Source organism: Macrotis lagotis, chromosome 1 (assembly GCF_037893015.1).
Source record: "Macrotis lagotis isolate mMagLag1 chromosome 1, bilby.v1.9.chrom.fasta, whole genome shotgun sequence".
Taxonomy (NCBI): Eukaryota; Metazoa; Chordata; class Mammalia; order Peramelemorphia; family Peramelidae; genus Macrotis; species Macrotis lagotis.
In genome coordinates, this window is record NC_133658.1 from 372,316,954 (window position 1) to 372,341,108 (window position 24,155).

Below are 24,155 nucleotides of genomic sequence, written 5' to 3' on the forward strand. Positions count from 1 at the left end.
AGCTCCCTATTGCCTCCTGCATCAAATACAAAATCTTATGTCTGATTTTCAAAATCCTTTATAACCTACCCCCCCTCTTAACCCTACACATCTTTCCAGTCTTCTTACAACTTGCTCCCAAACACATATTCTTCCATCCAATGATATCATGTCAGCATTCTTGCTGTTCCATGAAGACATTCTCCCTAGTCCAGGCATTTTTCCTATCTGTCCCTTATTCCTAGAATGTTCTCCCTTCTCCTTTTTTTATTGCCTTTCCTAGTTTCCTTTCAGTCCCAGTCAAAATCCCATCTTCTACAGGAAACCTTTTCCAACCCTACTTAGTCCTAGTTCTTATACTCTTAATTATTTCCTGTTTATCTCGTATATGGACTGTGTGTGTGTGTGTGTGTGTATGTATTTGTTTACATGATATTAGATTATATGATTCTTGATGAAAGAAACACGCTTTTTCCCCTTTTTTTTGAATCCCTAGCACTTAGCACTAGTGCTGCCTTACTCATAGTAGGCATTAATAAACATTTATTAACTGATGCCTGAATTTTTCCTTCCTGGGCTATCTTTGTGGGGTTTTTTTTAAACTTTTCCCAATATATTTAAAATAACAGATCTTTAATCTGACAATTGTCACAAGTATTTTCTCCAGTGTTTTGGTATTCTTTAATTCCTTTGGTATTCCATCTATGTAGTTTAATTGTATAGAAAAATTTTACTTTATGTAAATCAATCACTTATACCTGGTCCCAAAAATTCTTTTTACTTATTAAATAGAAAATAAAAAAAAAGTCTTAGCTCTCAACAGAGTCAGAGACAAAAACATTATTCCATTTTTGTGTATTTTAAGTTTCTCCTCTAAATGGTATTCACTTTTATATATGATACGAGACATAAGCATAATTCATTTTGCTGGGTTGTCAACTGACTTTCCCAAGTATATTGATTGAATAGTGAATCTCTTCCCTAGTTTTTATTTTTGATATAACTATAGTTTACTGTCTAGATTCCATTCATTGATATATTTCTGTATTTTCTTCTGGTATCAGATAGTTTTTATGACAACTACTTAGTGATATATTTTAAGTCTGAATTTACTCTAATTCTCTTGACATTGAAAAAGTACATTAGAGTGTGGGGGCTATCAGTTGTCCCTTACTTTTGCCACATTTACTGGTTGTGTGTGTGTGTGTGTGTGTGTGTGTGTGTGTGTGTGAACAACACACAATTGTTGACATCTTCCATGCCTACTACTCCTTCTCTTGTGCAACTCTTGGTGTAGTATGCTATATTCTATTCATATTCACCTCAGACTACTCCACTGCCAGCAATATATCTTTAAAAATTGGAATTGACTTTTGGGGTTTTTCTTTAAATTTGATACAATTTAGAGCATCATTTCTCAATCCCAAATCTTCTTTGTTCTGCTAAGATAAATATTTACTTCCTTCTGTTCTGATCTCAACAATTTTAGAATAGCAGTTCAGCCTGGTTCAAGTACCAGGAACTAGGTGCCAATTGGTAGGGCATTTATGGAGGAAAGAAAGAAGGGATCCTTTGGAGTTTCTGAATTTTTTTTTAGGTTTTTTTTTTAGGTTTTTGCAAGGCAAATGGGGTTAAGTGGCTTGCCCAAGGCCACACAGCTAGGTAATTATTAAGTGTCTGAGACCGGATTTGAACCCAGGTACTCCTGACTCCAGGGCCGGTGCTTTATCCACTGCACCACCTAGCCGCCCCGAGTTTCTGAATTTTAAGAAGTAACCTTATTTCATAGTCAAAGTTTTGCATATGGCAAAAATTTGCAGCAGATTAGTAGCAAGGAAATACTGAAAATGCTTAATAATGAGAGAATAATGATAGAAACTCATTGAATATGTATTTTCTTCATACTATTTCTCGCCCTCCATATATTCATTTTTAAGTTTAAAAACTTCATTTGTTCCTTCCTAATGTCCAAATAATGGAAACTTCTCATAAGATATGATGGGAAGAATATATTATTGCTTACATACAATAGGCATTTTTATCATTAGTAGTATCAAATTAATAGGATGTAATTAATTCCTCAAAGGCCTGAACAGTGCTTATAAAAAGGATGTACTTAATAAAATGTCCATTGAATTGACTATTTGTTGTCAGTTTTCATTTTTCTACTGCACTGATCCTAAAGTTACTTATTTGTGAGACTATTAATTTCTAATTAATAGGTATTGATATGCATTTCATTTGTGCAGGTAATCCATAAGCATTTATTAATATTACATAGTATATAATGTAGTATACTGTGTATTAGGTACTAGGGAAACAGAAAAGCTTGAATTCTACTGAGGTATTGCAACATGTTCACAAATAAGTAATACCATATATATAAAAATAAATAAATGTAATGTATAAAACTCCATAGAATCACAAAAGACTTTTTGAAGGATTTTTTGCTCCAAGTCCCAAAGAGAACTAGAGGATTCTTTTTCCTACTTACCTCTGTATTGTTAGGACACAAATCACTTTTCTACATAGATACTGGGCAACTAAGTGGTACAGTGGATACAGCACTAACCTGGGAGACAGGAGGACCTTGAGTTCAAATTCAGCCTCAGGCACTTGATACTTACTAGCTGTGTAACCTTGGGCAAGTTATTCAACCCTGATTACCTCCCATCCAGCACCATCTCCAGTCATCCTAATCCATATCTGGCCACTGGACCCAGATGGCTCCAGAGGAGAAAGTGAAGTTGGTGACTTTGCACAGCACCCCCTCACTCAAACCCAATTCATATACATGTCATGGCATCACCTCTCTATGTCATGGTCTTCTAGAATGAAGCACAAATAACATCAGCAACAATAAACAACAGAGGGCTCTTTTTTGGTAAAGATATTACACTAACATCAATTAATTTATGTAAAGTAAATCCTATTGCTTCACTGGTATCATTGACAAGATCTGAAGTGGGTTCAGGAATTGGGGGTAGCAAAAGAAGCTCCTTTTATGGGCGGCTAGGTGGCACAGTGGATAGAGCACTTGCCCTGGTCAGGAGTACCTGAGTTCAAATCCAGCCTCAGACACTTAATAATTACCTAGTTGTGTGGCCTTGGGCAAGCCACTTAACCCCATTGCCTTGCAAAAAAAAAAAAATCTAAAAAAAGGGGGAAAAAAAGAAGCTCCTTTTAAACCGAATTGAAAATATAGGGAAGGATTGAAGTAACAAGAACAGTTCTATGGTAAATTAGTATCATTGTACACCTACAGTTCTATGTTGCCTGGGAGCCAACAGTTCTCTATTTCTTTAGAGCATTTTTAAAAATTTGAGCCTCTCCCCTCTCGAGTTAAGTATTAACACTCTCTTTTTCACACACACACACACACACACACACACACACACACACACACACACATTTGCACAAAATGCATGCCCATATATATGTGTTCACAGAATCCTGAACTCAAAGAATTTCCTCATGCCTGCACATGCCCTAATTTCAAATACACAATTCCCAATAGTTTGATCCTATTAGAATCCCCCTTAAGTCAAATGGTTGTAAAGCCATTGTTACCAAGTTGTTCTGTTCTTTTATACATTTCAGGTGATTGAGAAGAACCTAAGTGGCTGGTGGTACATACAAATTGAGGATAAGGAAGGGTGGGCCCCAGCAACATTCATTGACAAGTACAAGAAAACAAGCAATGCCTCCAGACCCAACTTCTTAGCTCCACTGCCAAATGAAATGACACAGCTCCGCCTGGGGGAGTCCATGGTGGAGAACCACACTGGCCATGAAGCAACTGGCCCCTCTCGGCCTTTGCCAGAAGCTCCACACAATGGCATGGACTGTGTCGTACCTTGGTCCAAAGAATGGAAGGGTAAGGAGGGCCATCGGAATATCTCTTTAGATATGGCTGCAGCAGCCGGGTATGAGGAAATTTCTGACCCAGACTTGGAGGAGAAACCCAGCCTCCCACCACGGAAGGAGTCCATCATCAAATCAGAAGGGGAACTGCAAGAGAGGGAGCGGCAAAGGATGGAGCAGCTCAGAGGGTCCCCCAAGCCTCCTGGAATGATTTTGCCCATGATTCCACCAAAACATATGCCCCCACCAAGAGACAGCAAGAAAGCAGAGCTGAAATCAGACAAGGGCAAATTGTTCCAGCAGAAAAATGAGATGGGGCTAGAGTGTGGGCACAAAGTGCTGGCCAAAGAAGTAAAGAAGCCAAACCTCCGTCCCATCATTAAACCCAAAGCTGAACAACCCGAAGATAAACCTGAATCTTTTACCCAGAACCCCTTCTTGAAGTCTAAACCTCAGGTGAGACCAAAACCAGCTTCTTCCCACAGGACAGAACCACCTCAGGCTGAGGACAGATTAGACATCTGCAACCTCAGGAGCAAGCTTCGACCTGCTAAGTCTCAGGAGAAGTCATCAGAAGAGGAGAATCACCACCCAAGTGGAATTCATGATGTCTCCTTCAGCAACAATTTGCTTTCAGGGGAGACTTCCAACAGATCTATGGAGCGAACCATGGTAGACACCAAGCTCACACCTAAACAGGACAGTCTTACGGCAAAGGACATTTCCTCCAAAGTCCCTCCAAGGCCAGCAAAAACGACTGATCCTATGCCTAAGAGTAGCCCTACCCCTTCCAAAGAGTCACCACAGCAGAGACCAGTAGTACCTCCTAGGAGGCCACCACCTCCCAAGAAAACCTCTTCCTCTTCCAGGCCCCTTCCTGAGACCAAAGTGCCACATCGAGAGGTGAATGAAATCAAGGCTGCTCCAGCACTTGGCCGACCCATGCTTGTCCCTCCAAAGGCCAAACCTTTCCTATCTGGTCCAGGAGGCCAAGAAGAGATCAAAGCAAAAAGTGGGCTTGGATCAAAAGCAACGACCAAACTAGGAGAAGTGAGGGAGAAGCCAGCTGCTGTACCTTTCCCTATTGGAGAAGTCTCCAAAGATACATTATATGTGGCTATGGCCAACTTTGAAGGGGATGAAGAGACCAGTGGTTTCCAGGAGGGGACTGTGTTTGAAGTACGTGAAAAAAATAGCAGTGGCTGGTGGTTCTGTCAGGTCCTAAGTGGAGCGCCTTCTTGGGAAGGCTGGATTCCTTCCAACTATCTAAGAAAGAAGCCATAGTTCCCACTGACCTTGTAGGATCCATCCCTTCAAGATCTCCATTGGTTTCACCTGAGTATTTAATTAGCTTCTTAACTTAACATTTTCTACAAGGATTTAAAAGGAAAAGATTCCAGAGTGCATTGAACTTTCTCTTGATTCCTAAGAGGGATCATGCCTCAGTGTAGTTCCATCCAGTTCCTTGGCAGTCATCCTTCAGTGGTAGTCTCCAGGCCAAATGGCCAATTCTGATCCTATTCTTCACCTGTAATTTGAGGGGTTTGGATGAGACCAAGGTCTTTTTCAAATGTTTTCAATTACCCATAGAAATTATTGCTTTAAGTGGGGGAAATGGGTTCCTGTTGGACCATGAACAGCTATTCATACAGTAGCTGTCATATAGCGTCCAAGAACCAGGAGCTACCAGATCCTTCAACAGACCTAGAATCTTCTCTAAGAGTCTAAAAGTTTAATCAATCTTGATTAGATATGAATCCAGATCATGTGTCCCAGGTTAGGCCTTGTTAGGATTCTCCTTTTGCATGACTCAAGTTCACCTCCATTTAGCCTTTCCTGAAAACCACTCATTCTTTTTTTGTTTTATGCAGAAATACCTGCTGCCAAAAAGGACCTGTGTGGTTCTAATCTAAATACGTCTTCCCTTCATTAAGAGTATGTTCATTTTTGACTTGGTGAGAAACAATCTTTACTCACATGCCATGGAAGTAGAAGAGGACAAGGACAGAAGTCTGCTAAACTTGCCTTTTTATGCACTCTGGAGAAAGTTCTATGTCCTAGAAGGGTGATTCCTACCCTAAGGCTGCTGCCTAAAGCTGCAGCATTCTTTCCTACTTTAGACATCCCTTCATCCCAGGCTTACCTAGAGCTGATGTCGGTCACCTTTCTCTTTTAGTATGGTGCTCTTCAGATATGGTTCCTGTCCTTCATGGGCAACCCAACTCTCATTAGGGATTAGAGGAAAGAAGGACCAGAACAGGAATTGACAGCTAATTGATGCAAGCTAGGGCAGTGGGGTCATTTGCCTCCCAAAAGTTATAAGAAATGGATTTTAAATGTTCCTGCTTCTTCATTGACTTCATAGCTCTCTTCTTCCTATACTCCATCACTTTCTCTACCTACCACTCCTTTTTTTTCCTGAATTTTTTTTTCAGTTTCTCATCCTGATTGTTCCTCAGAATTCCAGGAATAGTTAAGTCCACAGCAATTCATTTTTTGGATGGAGGCTGAATTGTAACTTAAATGTAGTTGCTAGAATCCCATGACATTGGAAACATGAAACAAGAATTCAGAAACTACTACAGAAGATAGTGGAGAGTGAAGGTCGAAGAGATAAAGAAAATCCTGAATGACTAGCCCCATGAACATCAATCAATAAATTCTCATTAAGTGCCTACTTTGTGCCATGAATTATGATAGGGACTGGAAAGAAAGGGCAAAATGAAATAGTCCCTACCATCAAGGCTCTTACATTCTTTTGGGAAGTCATCATGTACAAGGAAAAGTATATATTAAATGTAATTGGAGAAGTATGGCAGTGGTGCTAGTAGCTGGGGCTATTAGGAAGGATTTCCTTTAAAAGATAACACTGAGCTGAACTTTAAAGGAAAGGTGAAGGGATACTAAAAGGTAGAGGTGGATGAAAGTTGCCATTTATTCAGTCCATTGACTGGTGGCAAGAGCTAAACACCAGTTAGACTGATTCCAGAATGCTCTGCCGCTCTTAATATCGCACATCTGTAAAGCATTTGAGTTTTCCAAAGTGTTTTTGAATCTGTAATTTCACTTGGCCCTCACAACCTTGTGAGTTAAGTTGGGCAACACTTATTTACCCCACTTGACAGATGAATCACAGAGTCACATTTTGTTAATGTCACCCAGCCAATTTATGAAATATCCAAGATGAGAACACAGTCATCCTAATTGGTAGTCCCAAGATTAGACTGATTCAGATTAAAAGAAACCCAAGACTGGACAGCATGCTTTCATGAGAAATGTTAGGTTTGGAATCAGGCAACCTGGGTTTGAACTCTACTCAACTAGTTAATACCTGAGTGACCTTGGACAAGTCATTTAACCTCTGAACCTCAGTTTCTCCACTATAAAAATGACGGGGTTATACTAGATGATCTTTAAGGTTCCAACTTTAAATTTGTGATTCCATGATCTCCTGTGCAAAGATCAAAAGGAGCAAGAGCTTCAGGTGACAGATGATACAGTTGGAAGCAGGAATGTACTTTCCTTCCTATGACTTGTTTCTGGGAACAAGCCAGCACTAGACTATCCCTTTCATTGTATTAATGTTCATTTTCTTGGGAATATGTATCCTCTCATACATATTCTAGACTAGTAGGCTGTAGGTACAAAAGTCCATTCTCTCATACTTAATACTTCTGGTTGTGTTGCTTAATTAAAAAAGTGGTAACTAAAGGTCCTTGGAGAAGGAAAAAGACTAATCCACATTTTCCCTGGATTCCAAGGTACATGTTAACCATGTGTTCATTATTCATCCCTTCCTCCGAGGATAGGTAGTCCTGGGGAACTTTGCCTGGGGCCCTAGGACTAATAAACTTGAGTGTTTCGCCTATTTCCTGACTGGCCCCCTCTAGCAGTGTGCTCAGAAGCCACTTGAAAAAAGATAAGCAACTAAGGGAGATAAAGAAAAATAAAGATAAAGAATCCTCGAAACTCTGAGAGTAACCTTTGCAAGTCTGAGGTCTCTTCTATCATTCCTAGAGCCCTGGTTATCAAAGAAAGGAGTTACTTTAAGTTTGATCAGTCATGTGCTAGTTTTTGATAAAAATGTTCCTTTTGCTAGCTTTCCTGAATTTGCTTTCATTTTGGAAAGGAAAATCACATATTTTGTTATAGTCTTGCTTCCTAGTTTCATTCATCCATTTACCTAATATTTACCAAGTGCTTATTATAGGCAAGGCACCATGCTAAGCACTGTGGCATATTCATATGTCAATATGGCCTTAAGGATCATTGAGGTTGCTACCAACTTAAAAGTGGTTTGACTTCCTCTTACTGTCATTCTGTAGCTGGTGTCCATCCAAGGACAATTGGACCTCCTTCATCTTGTAGGAATTTTATTGCAAATTGAAGTGGTTGCATTGTTTGTACCTCTCCCTGGTGTCAACTACATCAGAAGCCACATTTCAGTTTGAATCCATACTCATGTCCTCATTTCTCTTTTCTCCTTCGTTTCACTAATAGATACTTCCCCAACCAAGTGGAGAAGGAGTTGTTCAATGTGATCTGATGCTATGTCTGAGGTCTTTTCCATTCTTACTTGGTGATTTGTTTACATAATCCCCTGGGATTATTGCAATAATTTCAAGGATCTATGATTAGGATGGCATGGGTACTCCTCCCCTTACTCTGATTGTGACACCTCTTACTTGGAAGATGTTCTTCATGAGTTACCATAGTTGAAAAATCCACCATGCTGTATTCTCTGGGGTAACATAACAAAGCCAGTCTGTGGATCAAAGACATCCATTCTTATGGCAAATCTCTTTGTGACTGAAACTGCAGAAGATGGTCAGAAATTCACTCAAAAAAAGTCTTCAGTCTGTTGTGAATGTAGATTCTGAAGGGCTATTAGCAATGTGTTTATGAAATCTTTTAAGCAAATGAACTTTCATCTTACCATAGAGACTATATGTTCCCATACCACCACCAAACAGGACAAAGACTGGTTAGCTTCTTTCATTACCTGATATCCTGCTCTGGACCAAAATTCCAAGATAAATGCCAACCCAAGAGGTACAAAAAATGTGATTGAATTTCTGTATTCCTTTTTATCACACTATGTCAAATAATCTCAAATCTGCCATACTAAAACTGCTTGGGGTGCCAGTTTCTCTTTAGCCTCAATCCTAATACCTCTTTGATGAGAATATTTCATGCATTTAGTTGTATTCCCAAGCAATATTGTATAGTGAAAAGAGCACTGGACTGGGAATCCAATATTGAATTCAAATAACAACCTATGTGACCTTGAATGGTTTACTTGACTTCTTAACCTCAGTTTCCTCTTCTGCAAAAAAGAGGAATAGATGATCCCCAAGGTTCCTTCTAGCTCCAAATCTACAATTCTATGATCCTGTACCTCCTGATGAAAGAAAATTGAACTTCTACCCTTGCATAAGCTATTTCAAGTGTTATAGCACCTGCAGAATATCAGAAGTCTATTAGGCTCCAAGTTAGGCAGATCTGTAAGAAATGTTAAATTGGATCTTCCCCAGTAGAGCCTGTGCCCATTTGCTTCATGTAATTCTTAAAGTGGAGCTCTTAGATTTAAGATATTCCTGAGCATATTGGACAGAAACTTATGGTTCTCTTACCCAGTGAAACTCAAGAGCAAACTCTACTAGAAAACCAGTGAAATATGGAAGACCTATTGCCATAAAGTTTTAAAAAGGTCATGCCCCAAATCACATAGGTGTGATGGTGACAGTCACTGTTCTTAGTCCATCTGCCACTGCATGGTAGTCAGTGAGGATTTTGTTCCTCATATTTACCACAAAAGTAAAAGGCACAGATCCTGCCTTCCAGAAGCTTACATTAAGATGTGGTCAGGACCACATGGAAAATATGCAATTCATGTCATGGCTGCTCTTCCCTCAGTCTAATTTTACTTTGTTTTTCTTTCCTTAATACTGCTGCTGTGATTAATTGATATTGAGCCCCACTGAATTACAGTAGGATCTTTCTTTGTTCTTTTGACTGTTAAGTTGGGTACCAAACAAGACTTTTAACCAGCAGCCTTTCCCCTAGATTCCTTAGATCTAGTTTCCCAGACCCACTTCCTCTCAATTTATATATGCTGTGACCAGTCAATAATAACAGAGACCAAAGATTGCCTGTTACCATAACCTGAAGTCTGATTTGGTAGGAAAAGGATGAGTTATAGAAATTATGAAGACCACATTGGTGTCATTGATACAGAGTTGGTGCTATGAGAGCTACTCTATCCTTTGACTTTGTAGAGCTGTCTTAGATCTTCCTCCTCTCACCACCCCCAATCCTCCACCTTTGGCAACCAGTGTCTAAGTTCTGGTGTCTGGGGACATACCCCAGCAAAACCTGCTAGGCTAAGACAGTCCTCTTGAATCTATGGTCCAGACTAAGTGGATCCATGATCTATACCTAAACCAGGAGCCATCAACTGCTAATTTGTGCCATCAATATTTTTCACATCTAGCTAGCTACATAGGATTTCACTTTTTCAGTGAGAAAGATTATTTTAAGTAGTTCTCTGCTGACTTCCTTGTTTCTGACCCCTCAATTCTTTGTTTTGTTTTGCTTTTAGGTTTTTGCAAGGCAAACCGGGTTAAGTGGCTTGCCCAAGGCCACACAGCTAGGTCATTATTAAGTGTCTGAGACTGGATTTGAACCCAGGTACTCCTGACTGCAGGGCTGGTGCTTTATCCACTATGCCACCTAGCTGCCCCGACCCCTCAATTCTTAATCAAGCTTCCTGAACTCCAAACAGGGGGATAAGAGGCTAGAATTTCTTATCCCAAGGAAGGTTTTTCAAAGACCTTTCTTTAGTGACATAAAAGAGCAATGGTTGTTCCTTTCTTGGAGGAAAAAGGGGGAACACAATTTATTATGTTAGTTACCAGCAATAAGAAGAGCCCCCCTCCTAAAAACCTAGACCAGGAACATTGGTATATCCAATCTCATTTCTCTTAACCTTTAGGGAATGAGTCCTGCATGGACTGTATCCAAACACTTTGTGTGTTTCACAGAATAAAGCTGAAGATTTTTGACTATTTCAGTATTTCTCTTACTCGACAAACAAATTCTCTGATGGTTCTTTTTGTTTGTTTCCTTATAACACATAAACTTATATAAGTATATATGTGAGGGGGAAGGGGATCAGAACATTAACTGTAGCATGTGTAGGCTGTATACTTCACTGTTAGACTTTTTTTCTTTTTTTTAAATAAAACAAAATGCTTGACTGGTTTCAAGCTTCATTGTGAATGCAGAGTCTGTGTATTTTATTTGGCCAAATGCAAAAAAGGCATAAAGGCTAGGAAAGAAAGCACACACAGAGGTAGTTTTGTTGCCATAGATAACTGGAAAAAGATGGTCAATCTGGTGAATTATACATACTCCCCCACATGAATGCTTTTCTGGGATTCCCAGAAATCTACATAGGATTGTCACTGGCACATTCACAAGGTACATGATTAGATCTTGTGGCAAGAAAACACATTTCCCAGTTCTCTTTTGTCTTTTTTCCTGAAACTTCCCTGATCATTGCAGTGAAGAAAAGAAATTCATACCAGTGACGTTTATAATGAAGGAAAATCAGAGGGGGGAGGTGGGAATTAACATGATAAAATGGAGAGAGTACTGGTTATGAGGTCAGAACCTGGATACAAATCCCATTTTTAATGTTGTTTGTGTGAGCATGTTATAACTTTCTAAGTGTCTATTTTCTCATCTGTAAAAATGGAGCAGGGACATATAGAGAGCATACAAGCTCTAGAATTTAAAAACCACTCCTGCTGCTTAAAACCTATATTACTTGACAAGTCACTTAATTCCCATCTTTAAAAATGAGGGGAATGAACTAAATAATAATAGCTAACATTTGTTTTTAACTTTATGTTTATTTAATTTTATTTTTAATATTTTAATCTACTATGTTAATATATTAACACCTCAGGAATTATGCTTAAGAGCTTTACAAATATCTTAATTGATCCTTATAACCCTAGGTAATAGGTGCTCACTTTACAGATGAGAAAATTAAGACAGATTAAATTTAATACCACATGGCTTGTAAACGTCTGAACCACATTTGAACCCAGATCCTCCTAATTACAGACTAGGTGCTGCTAGCTCTACCTAAATAAGCAATTTTAAGTAGGATTTATGTGTGAGGGAGAAAAGGAATTCTTACGTCTTTCATGATAGCCAAGTCATCAAAGTAGAAAAGTCAGAGATGAGCTGTAAAAAGATTGCTGCTGCCCTATTGTAATTATTCCATGGGCCCCTTTGGAAGATAAAATCCACACAATTAATTGAATGCAAATCAACAAACATTAAGCATCTGCTCTATTCTGGATACAATCCTGGAGATACAGAAGCAAAAATAAAACTGCCTCTGTTTCCAATGAACTTAAATTCCATTGAACTGGCTAAATAAAGCACATCTCTAAGACTAAAATCTTAGGTTCAACTCCTTTGTGGTCTGGAGAAAAAAGCCTCAGATTACAGACCTGATCCAGGCCTGCTTTTTCATCACATGTGTCCTAGGTCACAAAAGAAATGAGTTAAGAACATGGCTATCTCCATATAAGTTGATCCACATTAATAGACAAGCATCCTCCAACTGCATGATGAAGGGTGGATAATATCAAGATCATGACTATAAAGTGCTGAATTGTACATTCCTAAAACAAAGTAATATCCTATTAGGTTTATACCCCCATTCCTCATCTACTAACCCAGTGGTCCTACTTAAAGAAAATAAAAAGAGGGAATGGCAAGTGTCTTATAAAAGAAAGGAGGGAGAGCCAAGAGCATCCTGAAGCTAGTTTGCCTCAGTTCAGGAATAGGGGAAATGAATTAAAGATGGAAAAGAAGGAGCAGGAATCCAGTTTTAGCTCCCTTTCTGCTCAGGCACTGTTCAACCCAAAACCCTAAAATTCTATAAACATTGACCTGACACCAAACCAAATTTTAACCATATTATAATCTTATGTAACCATAATACTAAAACAGGTGGGTGAATTGCATGTATACTACTAAATAACTTTTTAAATTTTTTAAATTTATGAAATAAAATAAGCATATGCAACTATAAATCTATGATGCATAACTTGCTCTTCCTTTCAAATATACAAATTAATTAACAAGTAAATGTCTATTTTTCCTTCCCTCCCCTGCACTACCCTAAAAATGGCTATTATTAGACACAAATAGGTATATATGTGTTAAATTATTCTATACATACTTCCATTTATTAATTCCTTCTCCAAATGCAGGTAGCATCTTCATATGTCCTTTATAATTTAATTTGGATATTTATAATAGTCAAAAAACTGACTCAAAATTACTCTTAAAACAATAGTGCTGTCACTCTACAATTTTTTCTTGATTCTGCTCATTTTGCTCTTTATCATTTCATGCAAGTCTTTCCATGTTTTTCTAAAAAATCATTGAGGTCATCATTTCTTTTTTATTTTTTGAGTTTTTGCAAGGCAAATGGGGTTAAGTGGCTTGCCCAAGGCCACACAGCTAGGTAATTATTAAGTGTCTGAGGCTGGATTTGAACTCCAGGCTTCCTGACTCCAGGGCCGGTGCTCTATCCACTGTACCACCTAGCCACCTGAGCTCATCATTTCTTATAGCACATGATGATATACTTTGAAAATACCAAAAATTCAACTAAAAAGTTGCAAAATTAATAATTTTAGCACAGTAGTAAGATATAAAATGTCCACATAAATCATTATAATTCCTATATATCACACAAATAAAATTCTGCAAGAAGAGGTAGTTGAAAAATACCCCATTTAAAATAACTAGGGGGTGGCTAGGTGGTGCAGTGGATAGAACACTGGCCCTTGAATCAGCAGTACCTGAGTTCAAATCCAGCCTCAGACACTTAATAATTACCTAGCTGTGTGGCCTTGGGCAAGCCACTTAACCCCATTTGCCTTGCAAAAACCTAAAAAAAATAAAATAACTTTAGGCAGTAAAAAAATATCTAAATTAGCACACTAAAGTTAAATAAGGATGGCTCTCAAGAACCAAGGAATCTACATGTAGACATTTTAATCCCAGACCCTCTGGTCACTGATTCAAACTAGATTAACAAATGTATTAAGAACCTATTATGTACTAAGCATTTAGACAAATAAATAAACCCTTCCCTTAATTTTTGTTAGATGAAAACATCAGAAAATTACCAAAGACTCTCCTAGGACCAGCTCCTTTTCTCCCATTTTTATACCCCCCCCCTTAGAGCCCCATGAAAAATTACCTAAACCTTAGATTTGGCTCATGTCTAGTATGTTCCCCAAAGAGGGAGGGTAGAAAGTACTCATTGTATTTTGTATGTCAGGGTCTACACAATAGAAAAAACTATACACAAAAGACAAGCATACAGGACTTCCGGCCAAGATGGCGGAGAGAAGACAGGCACAGTTCTAAAGTCTCCTGATCTCCTCCCCATCTATCACATGAAACAAACCTCTTAAAAGAAATCCAATCCAGAAAACCCAGAAAGAAAAGCCAGGAGAAAGAACATCTACCTCAGGATTTGTCTCCCGGAGCAGCCTTGGATGAATCCAGGCGGGTAAGTCTGGGCTCAGAGGGAGGATCAGCCCCGGATCAGCCAGATAAACAGCTGAATTGGAACCGGGAGTCTGAGGGCCAGAGAGCCGGACCTTCTGGATCAGTGGTGGGGCTGGACAAAAGGGGCTTGGGACTGTGGGGAAGCAGAGGTGCTGGTGTTGGTGCTGTCCCCCTGGAGCTTGGGGACCAGGCTAGGGGAAGTGTTCTGGTGCATGAGAATGGCAGACACCATCCCTAGGCTTCTCGGGTCTGAGAAACTCTGAGGGCATGCCTCCATTGCATAGAGGCCTTTCCCCAAACAAAGGCAAACTACTTCTGCCTCAGGCCCAGGTGTGCGCAGAAGAACCAGCCCAGCTGAGGAATGACCTCAGGCCAGGGTAAAGCCCACCACTGATTGAAGGCAAAAGAATTCAATAGTTACAACTCCTGCCTTCAGGCAAAGGGAGAAGGCCTCTCAACCAAGGTCACAGACACTCCAGAGAGGACAACCAGCACCTCCTACTGGCCAGCCAGAGAAACTGCACTCAGTAAAGCCTTTAGCAATCTCAAGCCCAGGTGAACCAGCCCTCCCCAATGCAAGGTCTTAGCATAATGAAGAAGGGTCAGCGGAAAGGTAGATCCATAGAAAAATTCCTGGAAGGGAAAGACCCCAACTCAGAGAGACCTGGAACCTCTGAGGAGAATACAATCTGGTCTCCAGCACAGAAAGACTTCCTTAAAGAAATAATGAAGGAGCTTAAAAATTTGAGAGAGACAATACCTTGCAACAAGAAAACAAAACCTTAGAAAGTACAATTGGACAAAAACAAAAGGAAACTAAATCTCTCAGATCATCAATTGGACAATTACAAAATGAGAATAATTCTCTCAGATCCTCAAATGAGCAAATGCAAAAAGAAATTAATTCTCTCAAAACCTCAATTGGTCAAATGGAAAGCTCTTTCAAAAGTAGAATTGACCAATTGGAAAAGGAGTCGCAAAAGGTTAATGAAGAAAACTCCTCCCCCAAAAAAATAATGGAGTCTACAGAAACTAATGACTCCACGAGACAGCAAGAGTCAGTTAAACAAAATCAAAAAATAGAAAAAATAGAAGCAAATGTAAAATACCTCATCAACAAAACCACTGACCTCAAGAATAGATCAAGGAGGGCCAACCTGAAAATTATAGGACTTCCTGAAAACATTGAAGAGACAAAAAGCCTGGACTTAATATTACAGGATCTAGTGATGGAAAACTGCCCTGATATCATAGAATTGGAGGGCAAAGTAGTTATTGAAAGAGTACATTGATCCCCACCAGAAAAAGATCCTAAAATGAAAACACCAAGGAATGTTGTGGCCAAACTGCAGAACTATCAGATAAAAGAGAAAATCCTGCAAGCAGCCAGAAAGAAACAATTTAAATATCAAGGAGCCACAGTAAGGATCATGCAGGACCTGGCTGCATCAACTTTAAGGGATCAAAGGGCCTGGAACGAGATATTTTGAAGAGCACAGGAGCTTGGAATGCAGCCAAGAATCTACTTTCCTGCAAAGCTGAGCCTTCTCTTCCAGGGAAAAGATGGACATTTAATGAAATGGAAGAATTCCACAAATTTCTGATGAAAAGACCAGAGCTAAACAGAAAATTTGGACATCAAACAGGAGGTTCAAGAGACACATGAAAAGGTATAAAAAGGGGGGGGGGGGGGCGGTAAAAGGAAAGAAAAATGCAATCCAGTAAATTGAAACTGGCTATATCCCTATATCCCAGCATGGGGGTAAAAAAAAAAAGATTCTCATAAACCTTGAGAAATGTAACTCTAACAGAGAGAATACACCTAGCCAGAAATGATGGACATTCATGACCTATCCATGAGACTGCTATCTAAAGATGCTTAACCCCACTTCGGAGAAAGACTCTAATAACTCTCAGGAATTTGGACTCTATTCGGTAGAATATACAGAACAAGAAGGGACAAACACTCAGAATTTTCTATGACTTAGATAGAAGGATCTAAAAATAAACACTACCACCCTAAAAAGGGGGACAGGAAAGAGACAGGAGGAGGGAGGGGATTGAATGGGGTAAATCTCATTACACTAAGAGGTACCTATGGTAATAGTGGGGAAGAAGGGAGCAGAGGAGAAACACCTGAATCTTCTTCTCATCAGACTTGGCTTAAAGTCAACCTACACATACTCAGTTAACTTATAAAGCATCTAACCTTTCAAGTATTAAAAGGGGAAAAGGGAAGGGGGGATGTACAAAGGGAAGGGGAGTGGGGGAAATAAGGGGAAATAACAAAAGGAAGGGAAGGGAAAAGGGAAAGGGGAAAGAAAGGCGAGGGTGTGATATAGGAGGGCAAACACACTGAAGGGGGTGGTTTTCAGAAACAAAAGACTGGGGAATATGGATAAAAGGGGGGGAAAGGAGGAAAAATACAAACAGGGAAGATAGCACAGAGGGCAATAAAGAATTAGTAATCATGGGGCAGCTAGGTGGCACAGTGGATAGAGCACTGGCCCTGGAGTCAGGAGTACCTGAGTTCAAATCCGACCTCAGACACTTAATAATTACCTAGCTGTGTGGCCTTGGGCAAGCCATTTAACCCCATTTGCCTTGCAAAAAAAAACAACCTAAAAAAAAAGAATTAGTAATCATAACCTTGAATGTGAATGGAATGAACTCTCCCTTAAAACAAGCAAATAGCAGAGTGGATTAAAAACCAGAATCCTACAATATGCTGCTTACAAGAAACTCATTTGAAGTAAAGAGATACATATAGAGTAAAGGTAAAAGGTTGGAGCAAAATATATTTTGTGTCAGCTGAATTAAAAAAAAGCAGGGGTAGCAATCCTTTCTCAGACAAAGCAGCAGCAAAAATAGATAGTGTTAAAAGAGATAAGGAAGGAAACTTTATCCTCCTAAAAGGTACCATAGACAATAAAGTCATTTCAATATTGAATATATATGCACCCAGTGGGACAGCACCCAAATTCTTAGAGGAGAAGCTGAAAGAATTACAGGAAGACATAGACAGCAAAACTCTACTAGTGGGAGACCTCAACATCCCGCTATCAGATCTAGATAAATCGAATCATAAAGCAAACAAGAAAGAAATTAGGGAGGTAAATAGATTGTTAGAAAAATTAGATATGGTAGACTTATGGAGAAAACTGAATGGGGATAGAAAGGAATATACCTTTTTCTCTGCAGTACATGGAACTTATACAAAAATTGACCATGTACTAGGACATAAAAACCTAATAATCACCTGCAGAAAGGCAGAAATAGTGAATATATCTTTCTCAGATCACAATGCAATAAAAGTCATATGCAATACTGGGCCAAGGAGATATGGACCCAGAACAAATTGGAAACTGAATAACCTCATCTTAAAAAATGAGTGCACCAAAAAACAAATTATAGAAAGAATTAACCATTTTATCCTAGATAATGATAATAATGAAACAACATACCAAAACCTATGGGATTCATTCAAAGCAACTCTCAAGGGATATATTATAGCTCTAAATGCTTATATGAATAAATTGGAGAAAGAGGAAATCAATGAACTAAACATGCAACTAAAAAAATTAGAGAAAGAACAAAGCAAAAATCCCCAATTAAGTACCAAGTTAGAAATTCTAAAAATTAAAGGAGAAATTAATAAAATTGAAAGTAAAAAAATTATTGAATTAATAAATAAAACCAAAAGTTGGTATTATGAAAAAACCAATAAAATTGATAAACCTCTGGTCAATTTGATTAAAAAAAAGAAAGAAGAAAACCAAATTGCTAGTATCATAAATGAAAAAGGTGAACTCACCACCAATGAGGAGGAAATTAAAGTAATTCGAAATTATTTTGCCCAACTCTATGCCAATAAATTTGATAATCTAAGTGAAATGGATGGATATTTACAAAAATATAAGTTGCCCAGGTTAAATGAAAAAGATTAAATACCTAAACAACCCTATCTCAGAAAAAGAAATTCAACAAGCCATTACTGAACTCCTTAAAAAAATCTCCAGGGCCTGATGGATTCACAAGTGAATTCTACCAAACATTTAAGGAACAATTGGTTCCAATCCTATATAAACACTTTGGAAAAATAGGGAAAGATGGAACTCTGCCTAACTCTTTCTATGAAACCAATATGGTACTGTTACCTAAACCAGGAAGAGTTAAAACAGAGAAAGAAAATTATAGACCTATCTCCCTGATGAATATAGATGCAAAAATCCTAAATAAAATCTTAGCAAAACGATTACAACAAGTCATCACTAGAATAATACATTATGATCAAGTAGGATTTATTCCAGGAATGCAGGGATGGTTCAGTATTAGGAAAACTGTTAGTATACTCAATTATATAAACAACAAACATATCAGAAATCATATGATCATATCAATAGATGCTGAAAAAGCTTTTGACAAAATACAGCATCCATTCCTATTAAAAACACTAGAGAGTGTAGGAATAAATGGACTGTTCCTTAAAACAATTAGCAGTATCTATCTGAAACCATCAACAAGCATTATATTAAATGGGGAGAGGCTAGAGGCATTCCCAGTAAGATCAGGGGTGAAACAAGGGTGCCCATTATCACCACTACTATTCAATATTGTATTAGAAATGTTAGCAGCAGCAGAGAAGAAAAAGAAATTAAAGGAATTAGAATTGCGAAGGAAGAGACAAAACTCTCACTCTTTGCAGATGACATGATGGTCTACCTAGAGAATCCCAAGAAATCATCTAAAAAACTACTGGAAACAATTAGCAATTTTAGCAAAGTTGCAGGTTATAAAATAAACCCTCATAAATCCTCAACTTTTCTATATGTCTAGCAAGAAACAGCAGGAAGAGCTAGAAAGAGAAATCCCATCCAAAGCAACCTCAGACAATATAAAATATTTGGGAGTCTATTTGCCAAGACAGACTCAGAATCTTTTTGAAAACAATTATAAAACACTTCTCACACAAATTAAATTAGATTTAAATAACTGGGCAAATATCAACTGCTCATGGATAGGTAGAGCTAATATAATAAAAATGACAATTCTACCAAAACTAAACTATCTGTTTAGTGCCCTACCAATCAAAATTCCAAAAAATTACTTTAATGAGTTAGAAAAAATTGTAAGTAAATTCATATGGAGGAATAAAAAGTCAAGAATTGCCAGGAGCTTAATGAAAAAAGTGCAAAAGAAGGTGGCTTAGCCCTACCTGATCTAAAATTATATTATAAAGCATCAGTCATCAAAACTTTGGTATTGGCTAAGAAATAAAGTGGTGGACCAGTGGAATAGACTAGGTGTAAAAGCAGGAGATGATTATAGTAATCTGCTGTTTGATAAACCCAAAGAGTCCGGCCATAGGGATAAAAACTCCCTCTTTCATAAAAATTGCTGGGAAAATTGGAAGTTAGTATGGAAGAAACTTAGATTAGACCAACATCTCACACACTTTACCAAGATAAGATCCAAATGGTTATAGGACATAGACATAAAAAACAATATTATAAGTAAATTAGAAGATCAAGAAGTAGTCTACCTGTCAGATCTATGGAAAGGGGAACAGTTTATGACTAAGGAAGAGTTGGAGAACATCACCAAAAACCAATTAGATGATTTTGATTACATTAAATTAAAAAGTTTTTGTACCGATAAAACCAATGTAACCAAGATCAAAAGAAATGTAGTAAATTGGGAAACAATCTTTATACCTAATTATTCTGACAAAGGACTCATTTCTAAAATATATAGAAAACTGAGTCATATTTTTAAAACAAAAAGCCATTCCCCAATTGACAAATGGTCAAAGGATATGCAAAGGCAATTTACAGATGAGGAGATCAAAGTAATCTATAGCCATATGAAAAAATGCTCTAAATAATTATTAGAGAAATGCAAATTAAAGCTTCTCTGAGGTACCACCTCACACCTCTCAGATTGGCCAGTATGACCAGGAAGGATAATGATCATTGTTGGAAGGGATGTGGGAAATCTGGGATACTATTACACTGTTGGTGGAGCTGTGAACTCATCCAACCCTTCTGGAGAGCTAATTGGAACTATGCCCAAAGGGCAACAAAAATGTGCATACCCTTTGACCCAGCAATACCACTACTGGGTCTATACCCTGAAGAGATGATGAAAAAGGGTAAAAACATTACTTGTACAAAAATATAGCAGCCCTATTTGTGGTAGCAAAGAATTGGAAATCCAGTAAATGTCCTTCAATTGGGGAATGGCTTAGCAAACTGTGGTATATGTATGTCATGGAACACTATTGTTCTATTAGAAACCAGGAGGGACAGGATTTCAGGGAAACCTGGAGGGATTTCCATGAACTGATGCTGAGTGAGATGAGCAGAACCAGAAAAACACTGTACACCCTAACAGCAACATGGGAGTGATGTTCAACCTTGAAGGACTTGCTCATTCCATCAGTGCAACAATCAGGAACAATTTTAGCCTGTCTGCAAAGGAGAGTACCATCTGTATCCAGATAAGGAGCTGTGGAGTTTGAAAAAAGTGCAAGGACTATTCCCTTTAATTTAGAAAAAAAAACATAGCTTATTGTCTGATCTTGTTACCTCTTAGACTTCTCTTTAAGGATATGATTTCTCTCTCATCACACCCAATTTGGATCAAGGTACAACATGGAAACAAAGTAAAGACTGACAGTGCTTTCTGTTGGGGGGGGGAGCAAGATTGGGGGAAAAATGTAAAACTCAAATAACATCTTTAATAAAAATAAATTTAAATTTAACAACAACAAAAAAAAGACAAGCATACAGTCACCAAACTTAAAAAGAAAGTACAGAGGGGCTGCTAGGTGGCCCAGTGGATAAAGCACCAGCCCTGGAGTCAGGAGTACCTGGGTTCAAATCTGGTCTCAGACACTTAATAATTACCTAGCTATGTGGCCTTGGACAAGCCAATTAACCCCATTTGCCTTGCAAAAAAACCCTAAAAAAAAGTACAGAAATAACATAAGAATTAAGATATTCTCCCAAGAAGTTGAGCTATAAAATCTTCAGAATACATAACAGTTTGTGGGACTTAGTTAAGCATTTCCATTTTACCTTAATCCTGCACTATAAAATACTTCCCTCTAAGTCAAGTCAAGTCAAGGATTGGGTTTACCCTCTTGCCAATGGTTGTCTCCTCCAAGAAGTAATATGTGAATGTAGTACAGCAGGCATCAAACAAGGACCCAAGATCTCCTGACATCTCAGACTCCAAGGCTAGATACATCCATGTTAGAATTGCAGCTCAAACACTAATGATTAGACAAAAAAGCAGAAACAAGGGACTGGAGTCAATTCCTTTTTTTTTTTTTTTTTTTTTTAGATTTTTCAGGGCAATGGGGTTAAAGTGGCTTGCCCAAGGCCACATGGCTAGGAAATTAATTAAGTGTCTGAGGTCGGATTTGAACCCAGGTACTCCTGACTCCAAGGCCGGTATTCTATCCACTGCGCCACCTAGCTGCCCATCAATTCCTTTTCAAAAATAAATAGCATTTCCTGCTTAGTGATCAATTAAGGGTGTTTTCTCTTCTTGTTTTTATTTTTGTTTTGAAAGCAATGATTTGCCCTGGGTCACACAACTAGTAAATGTCTGAGGCGGGATTGGAACTCATCTCCTCCTGACTTCAGATCTGATGCTCTATCCACTACGCACAAGTGTTTTCTTCATCATCTCAGAGTACACGCCATTCAGCACTAAACTCTGGATGTCACAGAATTGTCAAGAAGTCCAATGTACACTCCCTAGGATGGCCCAAAGAGACCTTAATGCTACAGTGTTTCGTGGGTAGAGTCAACTGAGTACCTAATCCCATCTAGATTAGATTTGAAGGGTAGCTAGGTGGCACAGTGGATAGAGCACCAGCTCTGGAATCATGAGTACCTGAGTTCAAATCCCACCTCAGATACTTAATAATTACCTAAATATCTGGTCTTGGGCAAGCCACTCAATCCCATTTGCCTTGCAAAAACCTAAAAAAAAAAAACTTTAAAAAAATAGACTAGATTTGAGCATAACCAGTCTTAGTAATTTAGCCAAAATAAAAACTATTCAAATCACATTTCTAAAAACCAATTTAACAGGAGCTCAAACTCAGACCCTTAGTCAAAGCAGTATAATACAATGAAGAAAAGTACTGGGTTCTGGTGTTGGAGAATCTGAGTTTGAAATCTAGTAGTCAACAAATATTTATTATGCACCTGTTATGTGTCAGATACAATGCTAAATACTGGAAATATAACCATGAAAAAGAAAATTCCTACCCACAAGGAGCTTATATTCTAAAGGGAAAGACAATACAAAAAAGGAAGCCAAAATAAAGGAGAGGAGGAGAAAGTACCCAAAAGTCCAAAGTATGAGATCTGATGGGAAATGAAAGGATAGATAGCCTGGACATCCTCCTTCATATCTATATGAATTTAGGGCAAGTTATTTAACCTCTCAAAGCCTTTTCCTTCATCAGTTCCTGGCCCAGAATATACTTAGTAGATTCTTTTTGTTGTTCAGTCGTGTCTGGCTAATTTGTGTTTTCTTGGTTGGAGTGATTTGCCATTTCCTTCTCCAGCTCATTTTCCAGATGAAGAACCTGAGGCAAACAGGATTAAGTGACTTGCCCAGGGTCTCTCAGGTAGTAAGTATCTGAGGTCAGATTTGAACTCCGGGAGATGAACACTCCCTAGTGCTCTGTCTACTAAGTGGGCCACCTAGCTGCCCAAAATTCTTGTTGACTATTCTATAAAAAGGGGCTTTCCACCAGGCTGCACTACTTTGGACATGAGTCTACTGGGTACCTTCTTCCCCTTATCCTTTTTTTAAGTTTCCTTTTATGCACTGTTCTCCCCACTAAAATGTAGGCTCCTTGAAGACAGGTACTGTCTGTCTTTCCTGATGGACTTTAAGTTTCCAGAACCTGCACCACCAAATTCTGACTATGGTATCAGTCATGGTAGGGGAGCAATGTCATAATGCAAAGCCAACCCTTACCCCTAATCAAAAAGTCAGCAAGAGTCTTCTCTGCCTCTAAATACATCATCATAGGGTCTAGGAAGTACCCCTAAAGATTGGCACAAAACTATGACACTATGGTGGAAAGGACAGCCAACTTCTCTCTACTTTCTAAAGAGGAATATATGCTTTCTAAAGAGCCCTGTGTGAGAGGTAATGTAAACATCATGGTCCCCATTTTATTGAAGAGGATTTACTTGACCTAAAACTCTTCAACTACATGGTGGCTCTGGAAATGTTGGGTCAGATTTCAAGGGGGTGGGACAGCTAGGTGGTGCAATGGATAGAGCACTGGCCCTGGAGTCAGGAGTACCTGAGTTCAAATCTGGCCTCAGACACTTAATAATTACTTAGCTGTATTACCTTGGGCAAGTCACTTAACCCCATTGCCTTGCAAAAATTAAAAAAAAATTCAAGGAGGTATATATATAAAGATAGAACTATATTAGAAATTTGGTTTTGATTATGGACCAGGAGTCAAGAAGACTCTTTTTTTTTTGTGAGTTCAAATTCAGCCTTAGCCAATTAATAACTGAATGACCCTGGGCAAGTCACTTAACCCTGTTTGCCTCAGTTTCCTCATTTGTAAAAATGAACTGGAGGAGGAATGGCAAACCACTCCAATATCTCTGCCAAGAAAACCCTAAATGGGGACAAAGAGAGTTGGATATGAC

General features: G+C 38.5%; 1 protein-coding gene across 1 annotated transcript in view; it reads left to right on the top strand.

The window, feature by feature from the left end:
* Positions 1-12,904, top strand: part of SH3PXD2B (SH3 and PX domains 2B) — a 125,764-nt gene extending 112,860 nt beyond the window's left edge. Inside the window, exon 13 of the mRNA XM_074212409.1 lies at positions 3,580-12,904. Coding sequence (XP_074068510.1) covers positions 3,580-5,127 — 1,548 coding nt within the window. The 3' untranslated portion in view covers positions 5,128-12,904. The remainder of the gene's footprint in view (positions 1-3,579) is intronic.
* Positions 12,905-24,155: the final 11,251 nt, after the last annotated feature.